Source organism: Schistocerca americana, chromosome 1 (genome assembly GCF_021461395.2).
Source record: "Schistocerca americana isolate TAMUIC-IGC-003095 chromosome 1, iqSchAmer2.1, whole genome shotgun sequence".
NCBI classification, from domain to species: Eukaryota; Metazoa; Arthropoda; class Insecta; order Orthoptera; family Acrididae; genus Schistocerca; species Schistocerca americana.
Window position 1 is genome coordinate 607656257 of NC_060119.1, and position 23188 is coordinate 607679444.

The following is a 23188-nucleotide window of genomic DNA, read 5'->3' on the forward strand; positions in this document are numbered from 1 at the left end:
AGATGTAGAATGTTAATAACATTTGTTTCATTTAAAAAGCTTTAAGAGTTTACATATAAAAAAATCGAAGGTATTACACCACACCCTGATGATGATGAGGTCCCGTACTCCAAGGAGCATAGCCGACGATGCAGGAGACCCGCACCGCCATACTAGGCAAGGTCCTAGTGGAGGTGGTTTACCATTGCCTTCATCCGACTGTAATGGGAATGAATGATGATAATAAAGACAACAACAACAACACCCGATCATCTCAAGGCAGGGAAAATCCCTGACCCCACTGGGAACCGAACCCGGGACTCTGTGTGCGGGAAGCAAGAATGCTACCGCAAGACCACAAGCTGAGACACCCTCACGCACTCTAGTATTTCATTTTCTAATGAACAGTTTTTAGGGGTCAATGTAATACCAAGGATGAATGCAGTATTTGTATCACTACAAAATTAGTACTCAGTTTAGTCTTTTAAAAATAAAATAATTAACATCTTAACTCCTTACTAAAAGGCCCTTTATTTTTCTTAATTTGTCTTTTTTCCAATAATTCTGCTGACAACTGTTATTTGGACACACTCACAGTTGTTGCCACAAAATAATTAATTTACAAAGAGTGCTAACAAAGCTCAACCTGTGTTGTGCATTTCAGTGTTCTGCATAAAAGCCCACTTGCTGACTATTTAAAAAAAAGTTTTTTGATGTCTGGATACATGTGCTGATAATCTGAATACAGAAATTACAAAAGAAGTGATACTGAAAAATGTGATTTTCGGGTTAATACACACTTACTGATGACAGCAACATACATACTCCATTGAGTTGATCATAGTGGAAGCAGAAGTCATGTAACATTCAGCTGCAGTCTATTTTCAACAATAAATTGATTTATTTTTACTTACTTGCTAGCACTAGACAAGTTGCAAATTAAATCAGCCGTGTAGGAGAAAGTGTTTGAGGAGAAGTGTAGAAAGGCAAAAGGAAGCCTACTTGAAATAAACACAAATTCTTCTTCATGAAACACACACTATCATTACAATCATAACAGAAAATGATGTTACATTATAAATGAGTGATTAGTTGTTACTTGTAATTAATCCATATAAATGTTACTTCACTGCAATACAACAGTAGCAACAACCTACTGCCTTGTTTGTGTGACACAAAGGCTTTGTGTCCAAGTAATTTCTCATAGTGCACATTTCATATTATATAAACCATATTTGTTTTTTCACAACCATTTACCTTCTGATACGAATGTGTTGTTCTGTCAAATAATTCAATATTTTTATCTAGATAAGAATGTAAAAATTACATAAAATAATGCAATGTAAGTAGTTTACAAATTTATCATAATTTTCCCATGAAAGTGTCTAACAGAAAAGGAGTATCACAGGAAATTAATCAGTGAACATTCATTAGATTGAAACTGTGCTGTGAAGGAGTGCAGACATCAAAACAACATATATGAGAAAACTGAAAATAGCACAGGGAGAAATGAACTACAAATATATAATGAAAGGCTGTGGTGCTGATACTGGACTCTCATCAGAAAGCTGTATGGGGAAAAGTTTTGGAAGCATAATTATGACACAATTCATAAATATAAGATGAACCAACAGCACCAAACAAAAGCAACTTACATAAGTAAATAATCTGCATACGATTAGTCAGAAACTCAGTAAAATATACACTGTAAGTGTTCTGTTACATCCTCTGTGCATATAATGTTCTGTGATCAGTAGGTCCAGAAGAAATTAATTAAACTGCACAATGGTTGAAATTCAACAAATGTGTACAATTGTAATATTTCTTTTAAATCAAATGGTGCATACATCAACAATTAACAAACAATTTTTCTGCACTGATCAATAAAAGCAAGGCTACTGCAATCACTTTTAAAGTGTGCGTAGCCAATAAGATTCTTATAACAACTTGGTATATTCTATGAGCTGCTGGCTCTTGTAAGTTCTTATGATCACTATTCATGTCTCAATATTAATCTGAAGCTGTTTCTTGCAATGTGATAAAATAGGAACAAATAAAAGTTCAAAAATACAAATTATAATAAATAATTTGCATCACCTGTTTTAGTTCATCAGAGACAATGTACACTGTCACAACCTTCCAACGAACTTTCTAGGGAAGCCATAAGATAAAAGTTTGTCTTTTGCTGTCAGGTACAGGTCTGGATTGTAGTGAAGTATAGCCTCCCAGCACATTTCTTCTAGTTTAGGTATGCATACCCAAGTAGCATACAAGTCATTTATTCTTTTATTGTCCCTTGTAACACCACCAAATGTATACATGCATCCATATGGCGTGATCGCAGATGAATGAAAATACAAGGTTTGTGGAAAACTACATTCTCTTACATAAGTCCACTGCAATGTTTTCAGACTAAGTTTCCAAATGTCACGAAAACTATGACTATTCCCATATCCTCCACATATGAAAACTGCAGGCTCTTGCAGTCCTTCTTCTGGCAACTGCACACATCCATGGAACTGCCTTGGAGGAGGATAACCAGGAGGACGAACTCTGTTGTCACACTTTGTTGAAACAATTTCCCATTTCTTCGTCACGATGTTAAAAGCATCAATGTCCTACAAATAGTGCAAATGAAGAACAACTTTGATACAATTAAGTAAAATCAAATACGTGTAGCATACCATATCAATACATATTTGTATATGAAAGACTAAAGTAATATATATCTGGAAAATAGGAATTACTAAATTTATTTACCTCAGCATTTTATACTTGGACAAACTTATGTAAATATAACGCAACAAGTATGTGTAAGAGCATACAGTCATAAGAAAAGAACATACATACCTACCAAAGAAGTCTTACAGTAGTCAAAATATAATGGCTTTTGTGTTATAATCGAAAATTTTAACAGTGTTTGGCTGCTATAAAAAGAAAAACACATACAAAATAACAGAGAGATAGAATAACTGACCAGTATTTATATTCACAAGGCAAAATACCAACTGCCAACAGGCACACTTAAAAGTGACAACAATAACTGTCCACACAACAGATGGGCCCTCTCAACCTGGGGTGTGAGGGACCCGCTACTCGGTTCTAATCATCTCCAACCCATCCCTGTTCTGAAAAGGAAGAAAAAGCTCTTATAGTTTTGAAACATTAGTGTTTACACTTTTAAATGGCAGAACTGGAATTTCACATCCTGAAGAGAATTACTGACCAGCCATTCTGTCTCCCTAAACTTTTATATAAGTAAAAAGTGCACACAGCATCTGCAAGTCAAACTTCAAAACTTGTATCAGGACAAAAGTTTAACTGATTTCTATCGCATGTGCAATGGTTTCCAAACATGATATAAGTTATAAGTATCAGGAAGACAAAGATTCTAATCAGTTCACCAAATGACAACCTTTTGTAGCACTTCCAGAATATTTAACTAAAGACACTGCTTATCAGTCTACCTTGTTGTTAAGGTTTTCAGTACAAAGCCCACACTATCTTGCACAAGCTGTTTCATCTCTGAATAACAACTGCAGCCTACACACATTTGAACCAGGTTACTAACTTCATCCAATGATCTTCCTCTACAATTTTTACTGTCCTATAAAGTGATTCCTTCTTTTAGTCAAATTATGCCACAAATTTCCTTTTTCCTAGTCTTATTTAGTACCACCTCATTTGTTATTATATCAATTCATCTGATCTTCAGCATTTTCAAATGGCTCTGAGTACTATGGGACTTAACATTTTAGGTCATCAGTCCCCTAGAACTTAGAACTACTTAAACCTAGCTAACCTAAGGACATCACACACATCCATGCCCGAGGCAGGATTCGAACCTGCAACTGTAGCAGTCCCGCGGTTCCGGACTGCAGCGCCTAGAACTGCAAGACCACCGCGGCCGGCTTCAGCATTTTCCTATAGTACAATATGTAAAAAGTCTTTTTTCTCTCTTTGAACTGCATATTGTCCACATTTCACTTCCATACAAGGCTACACTACTGAAAAATACCTCCAGAAAAGACTTCCTTAACACTTCAGTTTATATTTGCTGTTAAGAAATTTCTCTTTCTTAGAAATGTTTTCATGCTAGTGCCAGTCTGTATCTTATATCTTTCACCGATCAGGCATTTTGCTGCCCAAACAGCAAAACTCATCAACCACTATTTCCTAACCTAAATCCCTCAGCAATGACTAAATTTAATTTGACGACATTCCATTACCCTTGCTTTACTTTTCTTGATGTTCACCTTATAGCTTCTTTTCAATACTCTATCCATTCTGTTCATCTGCTGTTTCATTTCTTCTGCCATCCCTGATGGAATTTTCTTCTGCCATCCCTGATGGAATTACAATGTCAACTGCAAATCTCCCAAGTTTTTATTACTCCTCCCTGATTGGAATTCCCTTTACAGATTCTCCTTTGTTTCTACATCTACATCTACATTGATACTCCGCAAGCCACCCAACGGTGTGTGGCGGAGGGCACTTTACGTGCCACTGTCATTACCTCCCTTTCCTGTTCCAGTCGCGTATGGTTCGCGGGAAGAACGACTGTCTGAAAGCCTCCGTGCGCGCTCTAATCTCTCTAATTTTACATTCGTGATCTCCTCGGGAAGTATAAGTAGGGGGAAGCAATATATTCGATACCTCATCCAGAAACGCACCCTCTCGAAACCTGGCGAGCAAGCTACACCGCGATGCAGAGCGCCTCTCTTGCAGAGTCTGCCACTTGAGTTTATTAAACATCTCCGTAACGCTATCACGGTTACCAAATAACCCAGTGACGAAACGCGCCGCTCTTCTTTGGATCTTCTCTATCTCCTCCGTCAACCCGACCTGGTACGGATCCCACACTGATGAGCAATACTCAAGTATAGGTCGAACGAGTGTTTTGTAAGCCACCTCCTTTGTTGATGGACTACATTTTCTAAGCACTCTCCCAATGAATCTCAACCTGGTACCCGCCTTACCAACAATTAGTTTTATATGATCATTCCACTTCAAATCGTTCCGTACGCATACTCCCAGATATTTTACAGAAGTAACTGCTACCAGTGTTTGTTCCGCTATCATATAATCATACAATAAAGGATCCTTCTTTCTATGTATTCGCAATACATTACATTTGTCTATGTTAAGGGTCAGTTGCCACTCCCTGCACCAAGTGCCTATCCGCTGCAGATCTTCCTGTATTTCGCTACAATTTTCTAATGCAGCAACTTCTCTGTATACTACAGCACCATCCGCGAAAAGCCGCATGGAACTTCCGACACTATCTACTAAGTCATTTATATATATTGTGAAAAGCAATGGTCCTATAACACTCCCCTGTGGCACGCCAGAGGTTACTTTAACGTCTGTAGACGTCTCTCCATTGATAACAACATGCTGTGTTCTGTTTGCCAAAAACTCCTCAATCCAGCCACACAGCTGGTCTGATATTCCGTAGGCTCTTACTTTGTTTATCAGGCGACAGTGCGGAACTGTATCGAACGCCTTCCGGAAGTCAAGAAAAATAGCATCTACCTGGGAGCCTGTATCTAATATTTTCTGGGTCTCATGAACAAATAAGGCGAGTGTGGTCTCACACGATCGCTGTTTCCGGAATCCATGTTGATTCCTACATAGTAGATTCTGGGTTTCCAGAAATGACATGATACGCGAGCAAAAAACATGTTCTAAAATTCTACAAGAGATCGACGTAAGAGATATAGGTCTATAGTTTTGCGCATCTGCTCGATGACCCTTCTTGAAGACTGGGACTATCTGTGCTCTTTTCCAATCATTTGGAACCCTCCGTTCCTCTAGAGACTTGCGGTACACGGCTGTTAGAAGGGGGGCAAGTTCTTTCGCGTACTCTGTGTAGAATCGAATTGGTATCCCATCAGGTCCAGTGGACTTTCCTCTATTGAGTGATTCCAGTTGCTTTTCTATTCCTTGGACACTTATTTCGATGTCAGCCATTTTTTCGTTTGTGCGAGGATTTAGAGAAGGAACTGCAGTGCGGTCTTCCTCTGTGAAACAGCTTTGGAAAAAGGTGTTTAGTATTTCAGCTTTACGCGTGTCATCCTCTGTTTCAATGCCATCATCATCCCGTAGTGTCTGGATATGCTGTTTCGAGCCACTTACTGATTTAACGTAAGACCAGAACTTCCTAGGATTTTCTGTCAAGTCGGTACATAGAATTTTACTTTCGAATTCAATGAACGCTTCACGCATAGCCCTCCTTACGCTAACTTTGACATCGTTTAGCTTCTGTTTGTCTGAGAGGTTTTGGCTGCGTTTAAACTTGGAGTGGAGCTCTCTTTGCTTTCGCAGTAGTTTCCTAACTTTGTTGTTGTACCACGGTGGGTTTTTCCCGTCCCTCACAGTTTTACTCGGCACGTACCTGTCTAAAACGCATTTTACGATTGCCTTGAACTTTTTCCATAAACACTCAACATTGTCAGTGTCGGAACAGAAATTTTCGTTTTGATCTGTAAGGTAGTCTGAAATCTGCCTTCTATTACTCTTGCTAAACAGATAAACCTTCCTCCCTTTTTTTATATTCCTATTAACTTCCATATTCAGGGATGCTGCAACGGCCTTATGATCACTGATTCCCTGTTCTGTACATACAGATTCGAAAAGTTAGGGTCTGTTTGTTATCAGTAGGTCCAATATGTTATCTCCACGAGTCAGTACTCTGTTTAATTGCTCGAGGTAATTTTCGGATAGTGCACTCAGTATAATGTCACTCGATGCTCTGTCCCTACCACCCGTCCTAAACATCTGAGTGTCCCAGAATTACTAACATTCTTCTTGAAGACAATGTATTTCGACTGCCTCATATCTTGTATACCAGGTGTAATAGTTTTGTTATGGCTGAGTAATGCTTTACTGCTGATCAATGTACAGATCGAAAACATTGAGGATAGGCAAAGGCATTGTCTCACTCACTTCTCAACCACTGCTTCCCTTTCATGAGGATCTCCCCCCCCCCTGCCCCCCCCCCCCACCCCACCCTGCACTCCTGCAACTGCAGTCTGGTTTCTGTACAAGCTGTATATGATCTGCCACTCCTTGTATTTTATCCCTGCTACCTACAAAATTTCAAAGCGTGTATTCCAATCAACACTGTCGTAAGTTTCCTAAAAAACTGCACCATATAACATAGTTTTGCCTTTCTTTAACCTATCTTCTAAACTAAGTCACAAAGTCAGTATTGCCTCATGTGTCCCTACAATCTCTGGAGCCCAGACTTGTCTCCCATAAGTTGGTTTCTGCTAGCTTTTTCCATTCTCCTGTAAGTAATTCATGTCAGTACTTCACAACCATAAACTGTCAAACTGATAGTTCAATAATATTTATAAGTTTCAGCACCTGTCATGTTTGGAATTTGAATTACTAACATTCTTCTTGAAGACAATGTATTTCAACTGCCTCATATCTTGTATACCAGGTGTAATAGTTTTGTTATGGCTGAGTAATGCTTTATTCTAGGAGCTTTCTTTCGACTCTGGTCTATTAGTGCTCTTTTGAATTATTCTTGGAGTATCATATCTCCCATCTCCTATTCAACTTCTCCTTCGCTTTCTACATTATTGCCTTCAAGTCTGCTTCTGTTGTATAGAACTGCTATATATTCCTTCCACCTTTTCCCTTCTTTGCTTAATACTCACATACCATCTGAACTCTTGATACTGTAACAGTTGCCTCTCTTTTCACCAAAGGTGTCTAACTCTACTGGCATCTCTACCTTTCCCCTCATTACACACGTTTCATTATCTTCGCATTGTCTTCCAGCCATTTTGCACTTTCTGTCAAGCTCATTTTTTAGGATTCTGTAATCCCTTCCACATGCTTCATTTGTTGCATTTTTATACTTTCTCATTTTGTCAAATTTTATATGTACTGTTAAAAATATAAGTGGATAGATAAATCTACTCACAAAGTGTTGGCAAAAGAAAACACACACAAAACTACTTTGAATTTATTTGTTGTATTAGGTATACCCATTAGTAACATGTGAAAATTTGTGCCAGAACAGGACACAAACCTGGATTTCCTACTGATTGTGAGTGGTTGCCTTACCCAATTCGACTACCCATGCACACTCCTCGGATTGACCCAAACTTCCACATACCACACTGTCTACTTCCTGCATCAAAGTCCGCTATGTAGGCCGAAAATAGCGGACTCTGATATGCGGATGCAGATAGTGTGACATGTGACAGTTTAGTTCAGTCTCGGGAACATGCATGGATACCCAAGTAGTTTGGCGACCACTCGCGATAAGCAGGAAATCCGGGTTCGTGTCTCAGAAGCACAAATTTTCACGTGTCACTCGTGGGTAGTATATCCGTACCTATTACAGCTGTTGTCAAGGAATTCACAGTCAGTGAATAAAGTTCAAAGTATTTTCATACAACTGTGGATGGTAAACAAGTCTGTTCCTTCAGACATGCAAGTTACATAAACATATAAAACTTAAGGGAAATATGCAAGCTTTCACAATCAGTGTCTGTGTTATGTAAGGATATCTACTAGGCCTTGCTTTTACCTAATTGACCCCTTTTGCCTCACTACTACAATTGCCTTCTATTGCACATCTTTCTCCTACTTCAGTCAATTGTGGCCTAATGTTTCGTCACACCCTCAACAACCTCTAGTTACTTCAGTTTACCCATGTCCTATAGCCTTAATTCCCTACATTATTACTATTTCTTCAGTTTCAATCTGCAATTTATAACCAATAAATTAAGGCTGCATATGTTCCTGGGACTGTCTTACAGTTTAAAATCTAGTTTCAAAATCTCTTACCATTATTTAATCTATTTGAAACTTCCCAGTGGGTTCCGATCTCTTCCAATCATACAACCTCCTTATATTATTCATAAGCCAAGTGTTTGCAATGATTAAATTATGCTATGAACAATATCTGACCGAGCAGTTTCCTCTATAATTCATTCTCCTTTCTTATACTTTTTTGCTTCTCTTCCTTTTCCTACAATGAATTCCTATCCCTTAACTACCTGAATAATTTCTTTTATCTCCTCATATATTCTTCAGTCACTTCTTCATCTGTGGAGCCTGCTGACTTATAAACTTGTACACTACTGTGTTGCACATTGGTTTCTTGGCTAGGATAATGTGTTCATTATGCTATTATAGTAGCTTATTTGCATTCCTATTTTATTATTCATTATTAGACCTACTCCTCCACTGTCCCTATGTGATTTTGTATTTTTTTACCCCATACCTACCGCACCCTATACTGTTCCAGTAACATGTTGCAGACTTGCAGTAATACTAATTTTAAACAATGAGATAATAGTCAAGTGACAATTATCTACAAATCCTATTGCAATTGCTCACATGATGCATTACAGAATATTTTAAAAATCTATTTCCAAGGTATTGTCTACAATTTTTAACTCTGACTGAAAACAAAAAATATAGGCAAAATAAAATGGTAAGCTAACCAACGCAAAGGTACGTTAAAAATCCAACATGAAAGGAAGGAGGTTTTAAAAGAAACCATAATCGGGGGAGAAGAAAAAAAGAATGTACAACTGTAAAGTAATTCCATAAAAAAGATAAGTTACCCTGAGAATTGCCTCCACTCTCTACTGCCACCACACTGCTACTCATGCTATCATTTCTGTTACACTTCGTTTTGTGAGATTTTTTACAATACTCACCTCCAGTTCATGTTTTAACTCACAAGTTGGTAAAAATATATTTTCTATAGAGAAATAACTGTCTTCCTTGTAGATTTTGCTGCCTTGCCATCTGAACTCACTGACTATAAATTACTATTTGGTGCCAAAAGTTCTATTTATTAAAAAGTTTCACTGATATGACAAGTAAGAAATATTGTGATGGGCCAATGATAACTTCCAAGCAATTTTTCAGAAGATCATGCAAGACAACGATCTTAAAACTGACAGTCTATTATGAAGTGATACAGCCTGCAATTAACTGCTGAAAAACATCAGATATGTTCACTATATATTACTAAATAGCAGCAAAAGTTGTCAGATGGTGTCAACAGAAAAAGGATTGGTCATTCATTTCATACCACCAAAAAAGTTAAAGGAAGATTGGGATAAATATACTCCATGAGAGAGAAAGAGAGAGAGAGAGAGAGAGAGAGAGAGAGAGAGAGAGAGAGAGCGCGCACACAAATTCAGATTGGGGAAGGAAATCTACCCTGTCTTTTTCAAACAATCCATCCAAGAACTTGACTTAAAAAAAATTAAAAGAAACTGCATAAATGCTAAATTTGTATTGCTAGACAGGAATCAGAACGAACCATTGTTCTCTCAAATGAGAATTCAGTGTCCTACCATTGTGCTAACTCACTTGGTGTATCCATTCTAGAACAATACTTCAAGCCACTTAAAGGCACCAGATAAACAGAATTACACTGCAAATTATAGGAGGAATGGCTAACCCTGACTTTGCTTTCCTCGTAGAAGTGAGAAACATTCTTGAGAACAAAAGCTGGCTGAAACCTGAAGTGGAAAGCTCTGAGATATATAGCGAGTCATTGAATGCATATCAGAAAGACAGATTAGAGGCCATGGAAGGGGGAGCATTTACTGCAGTTTACAATAATATTATCTCCACTGAGGTCAATAGTTGAGCATGACAGTTAAGTTACCTGGTAGCGTATAACAGGTTTAGGTGAAACCAAGGTAATTGTTGGGCAATTTTACTGATCGCCCTATTTCGCTGCGACAGTTCTAGGGTCACTTAAAGAAAGTCTATGGTCAGTAGCATGTAAATACCCAGATAATGTGATACTAGTTGGAAGTGACTTCAACCTACAAAGTATACACTGGAATGTCTACAGATTCATTGCAGGGGGTACAGGCAGACAGTTGTACAAAATACTGTTAAACACATTTCCTGAAAACTGTCTTGAGCAGCTAACCCATATGCAATGGAAACATCTTGATGTCATTATATCAACTATGGTTATGAAAGTTAATGAGTCGGCCAAGGAGACTAGGTGTGGTTGGTTGATTGGTTGGTTTAAAGGCGGGAAAAGGGACCAAACTACGAGGTCATCGGTCCCTTGTTCCTAACAAAACAATGCCACAAGTGTGAGACTAAAACGGATGAAACATATAACACCAAATGGAAAGAAAGGAAAAGCCACAAGAACAAAGGGAAGGCAACGAACACTAAAAGGAACAAAAGAGGACAAGAAAACAACAGAGAGATGCTAGAAACAGAAGAGAGTAAAAACATAAAAGCAGATTACAGTGGTTGGCCAACCACAAGAATAAAAAGGGAAAGCCAGCCACTAGGGTGGAGGACATAGAGGGAAAAAGGACATGTGCTAAATCCTACACAGAAGTATAAAACACACTCTCACATATAAAACATAAAGCTAAAGCTGTTCTGGAGGCATTGTCGCCCAACACCGAAGGCAGGGTGCTGAAAAAGTTAAAAGTCTGCTGCAGAGCAGCTAAAAGTGGGCAGTCTAGCAAGAGGTGGACGACTGTCATTTGGGAGCCACAGCGACACTGAGGTGGGTCCTCGCGACGGAGTAGGTAACCATGCATCAGCCATGTATGGCCAATGTGGAGCCAGCACAGGACAATTGATTCCCCGCGAGAGGCCTGCATGGAAGACTTACACATATTCATAGTCTCCTTAATGAAATGCAGTTTATTGTGCGTGCTGTTATGCCATTCCGTCTCTCAAAGCCGGAAAACCCTGCGGTGTAAGAAAGAACGCAGGTTAGCTTCAGAGATGCCAATCTCCAGAAGTGGTTTCTGCGTCACCTGTTTGGCCAGCCTGTCGGCAAGATCGTTGCCGGGGATTCCAACGTGTCCTGGGGTCCACAAAACACCCAGGAATGGCGGGAGTGTTCCAGAGCATAGATGGACTCCTGAATGGACGTTACCAGAGGGTGGCGAGAGTAACCCTGGTCGATAGCTTGAAGGCTGCTCAATGAGTCAGTACACAGGAGAAATGACTCACCAGGGCATGATTGGATGTACTCAAGAACATGAGATATGGCCGCCAGCTCTGCAGTGAAAACACTGCAGCCAACTGGCAAGGAGTGCTACTCAATATGTCCTCCATGAACATATGTGAAGCCTATGGGACCATCAGCCATTGAGCCGTCAGTGTAAACCACTTCAGAGCCCCGGACCACGCAAGAATCGAGAGGAAGTGACAGTGGAGAGCGGCGGGGTTAACTGAGTCCTTAGGGCCATGCAAAAGGTCCAGACGAAGCTGCAGCCGAGGCGTACACCATGGAGGCATATGTGAACGGACCGCAAATAGAGGCGGTAAAGGGAAGGACTCCAGTTCGGAGAGAAGAGGCCGCACGTGAACTGCAATCGTTAGCCCCGATCTGGGCCGCCTATGCAGGAGATGGACTGCCACGAGCGGGAAAAGGAGACGGTAATTTGGATGCTCAGGGGAACTATGAATGTGTTCTGCATAACTCGTGAGCAGCTGCACACGTCTGATCTGCAGTGGAGGGACACCAGCTTCCACCAGTACGCTGGTCACCGGACTCACCCTAAAAGCTCCTGTCGCTAATCGAACCCCACAGTGGTGCACAGGGTCGAGTAAATGCAATGTTGAAGGTACTGCCGAACCATAAACACACTCCCATAGTCAATTCGGGATTGGACAGGGGCTCTGTAGAGCTGCAGCAGCGCACAGCGATCTGACCCCAATTGGTGTTGCTCAGGCAATGGAGGACATTGAGGTTCTGCCAGCACTTCTGCTTAAGCTGATGAAGATGAGGGAGCCAAGTCAATCGAGCACTGAAAACCAATCCTAGGAACTGATATGTCTCCACTAGGGTGAGTGGATTGTCATGAAGGTAAAGTGCGGGTTCTGGATGAACGATACGACATCGACAGAAGTGCACGACACACGACTTTGCGGCTGAAAACTGAAGCCGTGGGCTAGAGCCCATGACTGCGCCTTGTCGATGGCACCCTGGAGGCGTCGTTCAGCAACAACAGTACTGGAGCAGCAGTACGAAATGCAGAAGTCGTCTGCACACATAGAAAGTGAGGTGGAGGACCAGACAGCTGCTGCTAGACCATTAATGGCCACTAAAAATAGACACACATTCAATACAGAGCCCTGTGGAATTCCATTCTCCTGGATATGGATGGAACTATGGGAGTCACCAACTTCGACTCTGAAAGTACGGAGCGACAGGAAGTTTTGGATCAAAATTGGGAGTGGTCCCCGAAGACCCCACTCATACAATGTGGCAAGGATATGTGTTGCCAAGTCGTGGCGTATGCTTTATGTAAGTCAAAAAAGACGGCAATCAGGTGTTGCCGTATGGAAAAAGCTGTTAGGATGGCAGACTTGATGGACACAAGATTATCAGTGGTGCAGCAACCCTGGCAGAAGCTGCCCTGACATGGAGCCTGCAAGCCACGTGACTCCAGGACCCAACACAACTGCCAACATACCATACATTTCAGCAGCTTACAAAGAACGTTGGTGAGGCTGATGGGCCAATAGCTATCCACGTCAAGCAGGTTTTTACCGGGTTCGAGCACCGGAATGATGGTGCTCTCCCACTATCGCGATGGAAAGACGTCATTGCACCAGATCCAGTTGAAGATGACGAGAATATGTCGCTTGCAGTCAGATGAGAGATGTTTAATCATCTGGCTGTGGATGCTATCAGGCCCAGAAGCTGTGTCGGGGCAATGTGCAAGGGCACTCAGGAGCTCCTACTCTGTAAATGGGGCGTTATAGGATTCACTGCAGTGTGTAGTGAATGAGAGGACGTTTCCTTCCAGCCGCCGTTTGAGTTTGCGAAAGGCTGGGGGGTAATTCTCCGACGCAGAGGCTCAAGCAAAGTGCTCTGCAATCACGTTTGCGTCAGTACGTAACTCGCCATTTATGGTAAGGCCAGGGACAGCTGTTGGGGCCTGGTACCCGAAAAGACGTTTGATCTTTGCCCAGACTTGGGAAGGTGACATGCGGCACCCAATGGAGGAGACGTATCTCTCCCAACACTCCTTCTTCTGTTGTATGATAAGGTAGCGAACACGGGCACAGAGCCGCTTAAAAGCTATGAGGTGCTCCAGGGAAGGGTGCTGCTTATGCCGCTGTAGAGCTCGCCAATGCTCCTTAATTGCTTCAGCAACTTCTGGCAACCACCAGGGGGCTGCCTTACACCTCGGGCACCCTAAAGAGCAAGGGAACGCGTTTTCTGCCGCAGAAACAATTGTGCTAGTCACCTGCTCAACCATCTCATCGATGTTACAGTGTGGGGGAGATTCAGCGGTGACAGCAGAGGTGAAAGTTACCCAGCCCGCCTTGTTCAAAGCCCATCTGGACAGGCATCTGTGTGCCTGATGCTAGGGCAGTGACAGGAAGATGGTCACTACCGCACAGGTCGTCATGTGCTCTCCAGTAGATAGATGGAAGATGTCCTGGGCTGCAAATTGATAAATCAATGGCTTAGTGACTACCATGAGCCACACTGAAATGTATGGCGGCCCCAGTATTTAAGAGGCAGAGATTGAATTGCGACAGTAAAGTTTCGACATCTCTGCCTCGGCCAATAAGCATAGTACCACCCCACAAAGGGTTATGGGTCTTAAAATCTCCAAGAAGTAGGAAAGGTTTAGGGAGTTGAGCAATCAGTGCAGGTGCTACATTCAGGGGTACTGCACCATCTGGAGGAAGATATACATTGCAGACAGTTATTTCCCGAGTCATCCTTATTCTGACAGCCACAGCTTCAAGAGGGGTTTGAAGGGGCACATGTTCACTACAGACCGAGTTGAGGACATAAACGCAAACTCCACGTGACACTCGATTATAGTCACTACCATTCCTGTAATATCCCTTATAGCCACGGAGGGCAGGGGTCTGAATTGCTGGGAACCAGGTTTCCTGGAGGACAATGCAGATAGCAGGTGTAAAGCTTAAGAGTTGCAGTAGCTCAGCCAGGCGGTGGAAAAAACCGCCGCAGTTCCACTGGAAGATTACATCATAAGACTGGGAAGGTATGGAACATTCAATGAGGCAGTTTACGTCTCAGAGTCACCTGCTGCCACCGATTTATTGTCTGAGCAGTCTATATCCATTGTGTATGTGGGTCAGGCATGATCTAGGTCCTCAGCGGACGCCAAAATCTCTGCCCCATCCCCAGCTGCAGAGCTTGTAGGTAGTGGTGGTGTGGGTGCCACCATAATTTCCTTGGTCTTAGGGGTTTTCTTTTTGGATTTCTCTCACTGCTCCTTGGGTTTCCCTGGCTGGGAGGACTTCATTGGCTCAGTCTCTGGGTCTGAGCGTGAAGCCCTACGACCAGCTGCTTTTGGGCTCTTCAGCCACTGGTGGGTGTCGTGTTTCCCACTAAAAGAAACCTGAGAAGAGAGTGACCCAAGGGACCCCTTCCTAGTGAGAGAAGCCAAAGAAGACTTACGCTTCTCTGGCTTAGAAGTGGGGACAGATGTCCCCGATTGTTGGGGAGGGGGGGAGGGATGTTGCTCCTGAGGTAGGTGACGCAGTAGCAACAGGGAGGGAAATGGCCCCCACCATCAAGGGGGCAGGTGTAGTCTTCCGACTCTGAGAGGGGACGTGGGTTGGCGGAGCTGATGGTGCCATAACTGTTGTAGCGGCAGCGCAAGACGATGTCATACACACAGGATGCAGGCGTTCAAATTTTCTCTTAGCCTCAGTGTAGGTCAGTCTGTCCAGGGTCTTGTACTCCATGATTTTCCTCTCTTTCTGGAGAATCCTGCAGTCAGGTGAGCAAAGCGAATAGTGCTCTCCACAGTTGACACAGATGGGAGGCGGGGCACATGGAGTATTGGGATGTGATGGGTGACCGCAATCTCGGAATGTGACACTGGAAGTGCAGTGGGAAGACATATGGCTGAATGTCCAACACTTAAAGCACTGCGTCTGGGGAGGGATATAGGCCTCTACATCATACCGGTAGACCATCACCTTGACCTTCTCGGGCAATGTATCACCCTCAAAGGCCAAGATGAAGGCACCGGTGGCAACCTGGTTATCCTTCGGACCCCGGTGGACACGCCAGTTGAAATTTACACCTCGCCGCTCTAAATTTGCGCGCAGCTCATTGTCGGACTGCAAAAGAAGGTCTCTGTGAAATATGATACCCTGGACTATATTTAAGCACGTGATGGTTACAGAAACATCCCCCTGCTTGTCACAAGCGAGTAACACCCGTGGCTGGGTAGAGGATGCTGTTTAGATCAAGACTGAGCCAGGTCTCATTTTGGACAAGCCCTCCGTCTCCTAAAACTTGTCCTCTAAATGCTCAACAAAAAACTGAGGCTTCACAGTATGAAGTAATTGGATTTACCAAACAGTACAACAAAAGTACGACAACATGGTATACGAGTTACATAAACTTACAAGTCTAGCTTGTACAGTTCCCAGTCAATTAACTGTTGCCACTGAGTCCAACCATGTCACTAACTACAGTTTAACATTAACAACTGCGCGCATAACTTCCTGATTTGTGTAAAATTATGTCAATCAATATATACTGTTTGTTTCTGTGTACTGCTTGCCATGAGCTACTTAGAAAATTTTCTACACTTATTAAATTTTATTATGTCTGTCATAGGCTCACTTACATACGATAGATTATAAGTGCAAACAAAATGTATGACACATAAAGAACGCTAAAGGCATGTCGCAACAGTATAACTCCACAAGAGGAAATTTGATTTAGAGCACATACCGTCTTTTCATTCTCCATTTAGGCTCATCTTATAATAATTTGCCATTGCACATCAATTCTGCTCACTACATCACTTTTAAAAACTTAACACTGTTTCCTGCAAACCACTGTCATGCTCCACTACTAACTCACAACCGAACACAAGCGCATTTAAAGGACTGCTTAAGGACTCCATGAATTCACATTATTAAAATAGGCTATTTCTTTTACGAGTGCTGACAATGATCAATCTAACACTGCCAAAGAATAAATTACAACTTGAATCTACATATTTGTGCTCAATGAGCTTACCTACATTACATTCAGTTTTACATGGCGACACAAAGGACTGGACACAAAATAACAAATTTCTAGATCAGAAAATTTTGTGTGTCAAACAAGGCCACCACTTAAATACTATAGAGTTAAAAGAATTTTGCTGTCTGTGAACAAACAACAGTAGCAGTGAATCAAATATAAGACAAATGTTAGGGTCAATCCAAATGAAGTGGTCCAATAAAAATTAAGTTGGGTGCTTGACCATTTTTAAATATTTTAATTTTTTTTATATGTGATTACCCTATAATTGAGAAGTTCAAAACAGTTTAAAAAAAAAAATTCCTATTACCTTTACTGAATGGTGGCTATTTTCGTTTGTAAGTGCACTAAAATGTTTCAGTTTAGAGATTTTAGCAAAATTATGAATATCTCTGCACTGGGTTAAGTTACAACATTGCAACTGACATGATTGTTTTTAGAAAAGTGTCCTCTACAACACTGCCTATTACACAAAATATCCTAAATTCAAAAATAACCAGTCAAAATGATCTCCACAGTTCGGTATCCAAATTTTCAAAAATCCACTTTTTAGGCCCAAAAATAACAAACAAGGAATGATTTATGAGAGACTATTTTTTCCTATACTTAGATTACATGCACTACTAGCCTCATACAGAGCAAGAACACTTAAAAATGCTTCCTTAAATTTTTTATGAATTTCTGAAATATGAAAATTTGTTTGTAAAGTTTAGGGTTGGTTATCTCAGGTGGGACTGAATATTAAAATATGATTTTTGCACAGTTTGTACACCTAGATGATAGCAATGTACTGTAAAAATTTCAACACTGATTTCTGACTGTGAACAAAGAAACGAATTTTTGAAAATGGGGAAATAACTCACATTACTCTACAACTGATATTATGGCTGTGGCCCATTGAAATGGTTTATTGTTTCATTGTAATAAAATTTAATTGTGACATATTTAGTTAACACTATCACCCAATATTCTTTCAGTTTATTTTTAATAATGCAATATTAAACAGTAGGAGGTTTCACTTTTGTTCTATGGTAATAAAAATGCCCATTTACGTTTAGGTTTATTGTCAATAAACAAGTACATTATTACTAGGTGTGGCATTGTTGTAGTCAGTCTGTTCTGAAACCTCCATTAGAGTCGATGTACGTACTTCGAGGGTGTAGAATGTGTTATGTGCTTTGTTGTTTGTGTAGTTTGTAATCAGGTTTGAGATTTTAACTGGAATGTAGTAACATGGATGAAAAGTGCTCTGTTGGACAGATAACAGGTGAAGTGTGTCGCAGAACAGTTTATGGTTCAGTTTGATGAAGTTAGACAAACTTGTTTAAATTTCGAGCGAGTTGTTCTGCAAAATCAGTGTGTGAGTATCATGAGAAGAAATGCATTCTGAAGTACAACCACATTTTTTGGAATAAAGTGCTGTGATCCACTTAAAGTTCATATAATTTGAAGACAGACAATGCTTTTGTAAATGAAGGGTGGAAATGCGTAATCTGCCATGTTAATATCAGCAATTTATTTACTAAGAAAACTGGTATCATAGGCCAAAATTATTCTTCAACGTTGAAGAAACTGCATACTGATAAGTTTTGGAATGAAGCTCTGCGCACACTAGCACACACGCACACACACTTAGTAGGAAAGAATAATAACTACCTTGAATCCAAAAGTGGTATCTACAGTGCCACCTCCTAGCACATATATCCTTGTTCCATCAAACGCCAGTTCATGCCTGTATCTCCCTTCTGGTGATCGTGCATTGGCGGAATATACGTAAACTTCTTCCCACACTTTCGTTTTTAGATCTAGGCAATGAATATCCGTGGTAAACTCATGTCCCGTCGTACCTCCTACCGTATACAACCGACGACCATCCAATACCAGGGCCTGGCCGTACAGTTTGGGTGGTACACTGCCTTCAGCTGTTATTGCAGTTATATTAAAATTATCTCTCACATTACAGACGTGAACTTCACTCCCAGAAACTGCTCCAAACGGGTAACCTGTTCCTCCAAATATTATCATTGTACTTCCTCTCAATATAACGGCACTCGAAGCTAATTCGTTTGGCATATTTGGTGGGTAAACAACTACCCATGTGCGGGTAGCGAAATTGTAAACCCATATTTCTTTAAATAAAACGTTCGTTCCTGGAGGTCCTCTCAAATTTTCTGGATTATACCCTCCAAAAACATAAATATTACTTTCATCACACACAATGCGATGTCCACTTCTCGGCTTTGGCACTGGGTATTCATATCTAGCACTACACTTAACAATTTGGAAAGGCTTAAAACAATACAAATCTCGTTTTTGTTTCATCATTTTCCTTCAATGCAACCTAAGCGGTAATCCATGCTGCGGGTACCCCCGATTTTTCATGTTGTTACAGAAACATTCTGATTAAAAACATAACCTCTTCTCATCATCCACGTTCAGATCTTGAACGCTTTCCAAAATTCTTTGATCGAAATCGAAGCATTAACCACTGCTGCCAACTTTAAGCTGGGTTGACACAAGCAACTAATGTGACTCCGCAGTACGTGCTTCTGTGTAGTGGCACCATGAGCTATCGTTCAATCGGAACGCCACAAAATTCTAGTTAGTTGCACGGCTTTCAACGTGGCGTCCATGAAATCATATGGTCGGGACATGGTATTATAGCAGTGACAAGAGTTAAATACAAGGAAGGCGAAACATAAATGTTAGGTCCGAAAACAGATTTCGCTTACGGATAAATCAAGGGCCGCAAATACATTCACAAAAGAAATAACAGTCGATGGTGAAAATGCTGTCTGCTGTGGCAAACTAACCAACAGCTGGCATGTATATATTATCTGCGGACAAACCACCCTTCCAAGATTTTAGAGTGTTATTGTATACGTTGATCTAGGCAGTTCGACTAATTTTCAGCTGCCACATTATACTCGGGGGCAGTTTACCACACATGACCCCACAATTCATGTAGTGCTTCGTTTCACATACCATGAAGTTTATATGATTCGTTTTTTGGTTACGTATTAAGTTTATTTATTTGATCATCCAAAAATCTTTCGAGATTCTGGACTACTTCATTGGTCTGACACACACATACACACACAATGCTCCAGAAAAATAAACATAGGTCGTTGTTCTTGTAGGTCCAGAAGCTGCGAAAGTGTACTTTCCAATCACTGTTTTGACGTTTTTCAGTAACAAAATGAAAACACACTGAAATCAAATGGAGTAAAGCAGCAATTGCTACACGATTAACTGCGACAGCATGCTTGTATTTCGAAATACAACCACCAGGGACCAATGGAAGAAGGAAAGTGGCATAACAAAGGGGAACCATGTAGAACCTTTTGTGGCATGGCAGAAATTGCGTCTCTTAAGTCGCGTCACTGAAAATTGGTAGTTCACACTGCAACTGCATTACGCCACTAGCTGTGTCAACACTTTTGTTGCGTGTGTGAACTTGGCTTAAAAAATAATTAACACTAGACGTACGTTCAGAAAATGCCAAAAATGTGCTAAAGTGCACGGAAAATGTTGAAAAAATTGCTAAGACACTTACCCTGAACTAACAAAAATAGCTATGCCAGTAGACAATTGTACCAATTATTAACTGTATATAGCAACATCATTAATGTACTGTAAGCCAAAATGAAAACTGCTGCTATCACAGCACAAAAAGGTGAATATATCATGGGCTAAGGCTAATTCACACTGGCCATCACATCACATCATGTTACGTCAAAGTGTACATTCTGGCTAACCCGTCACGTTACAGCATCATCAAGGTTTCTCGAGAAGAAAGTTTTGATGGCTGACGTCATCCATCTGTTGTTGATCATGTGACCACCCAGCTAATTTCATCACTACACATGGCTATGTGTGTATCTCCTTATTTCATTTGGTTGTGGTGTCTGCGGTTGATATCTGTTATTTGCTGATCGTTGTTTTTCATATTTGTTATAAACTGACTTGTGTTGGTGTTTGTTTTGTTAAAATTTAAAATTTTATGATAAATGATGAAAGAGTAATTGAAGCAGTAATGCAGGAGTCTGAAGTGTATGGTATGAGTGTACTAAATTATTAGCCATCTGCGACATTTATAAAGTGAATTTTTATGTATACCAATATCATATATAATATTTTACGAAGGAATGGATTGTAATAAGGCTGCAACAAGTGAAAAGAGTATTGTGGGTAGAATCAGATTGATTAGTAAGCGGAATTTATTTGTATGTCGTCTGGCGTTGTAATGTTTCATAAAGAAATGGACTGAAACCTTCAAACACCTCACGAATGGCAAAATGTTTTGTGAAGAAAACATCAAATAATGTATAGAACTGTTTTTTCAAATATGTGTTTGCAGAAGGCTTATTTATTGTTAAGTAGCCCTTGGATTGTGTGTAAAACAGTTTTACAGGCATCAGTGGTCAGTATTTATGTGGTTTTACTAGCTATATCCAGTACAAATAAGACACTAGAACTCACAAAAACCAAATACAAGATGTAAAGGAAAGCTATAATTCTAGAAGAGAAAGGTAGTGAGGGGGATATGAGTGTTGCACAAAAATCTGCACTGGACTGGTAACTAAACTTAACCTCAGACAAATCAGTTTCTCACAGAATATCAATTCAGCTCGTAACACTGTGTTTCTTTTAGTAATTCTGCATGAAATTTGTGCTCACAATGAAAAAACTGTTGTTTCGCCTTTCTAATTTTTTACAAAATGCAGATTCCTCTTCCTTGAACTGCTTGTACAATGTGTGAAATTCCGCATCTGTACCACATGATGAGATTTTTCGGACCAACACCTTTTTGGTCTTGTTTTGCTCTTTTGGCTTCCTTCTTTAACTTGCAAGCTATACCTGCAAGTTGTCAACCATTTGAGCTCAATAAATGTCATTTCTGTGCAAATGTAGGCTCCAGAAGCCATGTATATAAGCTGTCATATTGTGTATGTGCACTTCGAATGTAAAAACACTTGAAAATCATTTTGTGAAGGTCACAATCTCTTTGAAAAAAATAGTTGGGGACAGACGTGCTAGATGAGAACACTTACTTGAATTGACTTGATGTGTTGTGATATGATGGACACTGTGAATACACCTTTAAGGGATGGTGCCATGATGTGATGAAGCCTTGATGGCTAGTGTAAATTGGCCTTTAAGGATGTTGAAAGGTCCCTGCGATGTGTTTCTGTATGAAAATTAGTCCACATTTACCTCTCACTCTATAAATGGTCTCTGTATTATCAGAACTATGTACTCACTAACTGTTATCCAAATTAAACCTGTATCCTAACCTTTGACTAAACAAGACCTAATTTGAACTGGACTGTAACTGGTCTGAATACAACTTGTTTTTATAATAAATCCACAACTGAAGTAAAACTATTATATGGCCCTAATCAATATTTCCATTTACCTCACATTGTGACAAAATTATTACATATTTCTCACAACCACAACAGTGAACAGCAAGTAGGCAGCTGCTAAGGTAGATTTCTATTTTTACAAAAAATCTGCAACCAATATCCAAATTGTTGGTTATCATATGGGGCAGTGTGGTAATGCGTAATGATAAACCTTCGCTGGCCAGAGTGGCCGTGGAGTTCTAGGCGCTACAGTCTGGAGCTGAGCGACCGCTACGGTCGCAGGTTCGAATCCTGCCTCAGGCATGGATGTGTGTGATGTCCTTAGGTTAGTTAGGTTTAATTAGTTATAAGTTCTAGGCGACTGATGACCTCAAAAGTTAAGTCGCATAGTGCTCAGAGCCATTTGAACCATTTGATAAACCTTCTTTAACCAATGGGATGGGCAGAGTAACTATTCCTATGAAATGATATTCCAAGATACAATTTTGTAATGAAGTACACATTAAAAAATACATAGTAAAACTTCACATGATCTTCACACACAACATTGATCTGAACAATAACATACTCTGCAAAGTGAACAATGATTTGAAAAAGGTACAATGTTAACATAGAATTTCTGTAAAAACCAAATAGCTCAATAAAGTAGTATGTTAATGCATGACTCAGCTCTGAGCAAATGAACAAAGTAGAGCGGTTGAAAATAACTGTTATGACAAACTAGCTGCACACTGCTGCAGTCTAATCTCAAATTTCTTCTCTATGATAATAATAATAACAATAATAAAATGGTTTTTCCATGTTTCAATACATACATCAT

At 40.4% G+C, this 23188-nt stretch overlaps 1 protein-coding gene across 1 annotated transcript; it reads right to left on the reverse strand.

Moving 5' to 3' along the window:
• Window positions 1-491: 491 nt before the first annotated feature.
• On the reverse strand, window positions 492-19470 carry LOC124625343 (kelch domain-containing protein 10). The gene is made up of 2 exons (XM_047149162.1): window positions 18656-19470; window positions 492-2597 (listed from the first exon to the last, which is right to left on the reverse strand). The coding sequence occupies exons 1-2, from the start codon at window positions 19322-19324 to the stop codon at window positions 2109-2111; spliced, it is 1158 nt and encodes a 385-aa protein (XP_047005118.1). The 5' UTR covers window positions 19325-19470; the 3' UTR covers window positions 492-2108.
• Between the last annotated feature and the right edge of the window lie 3718 nt (window positions 19471-23188).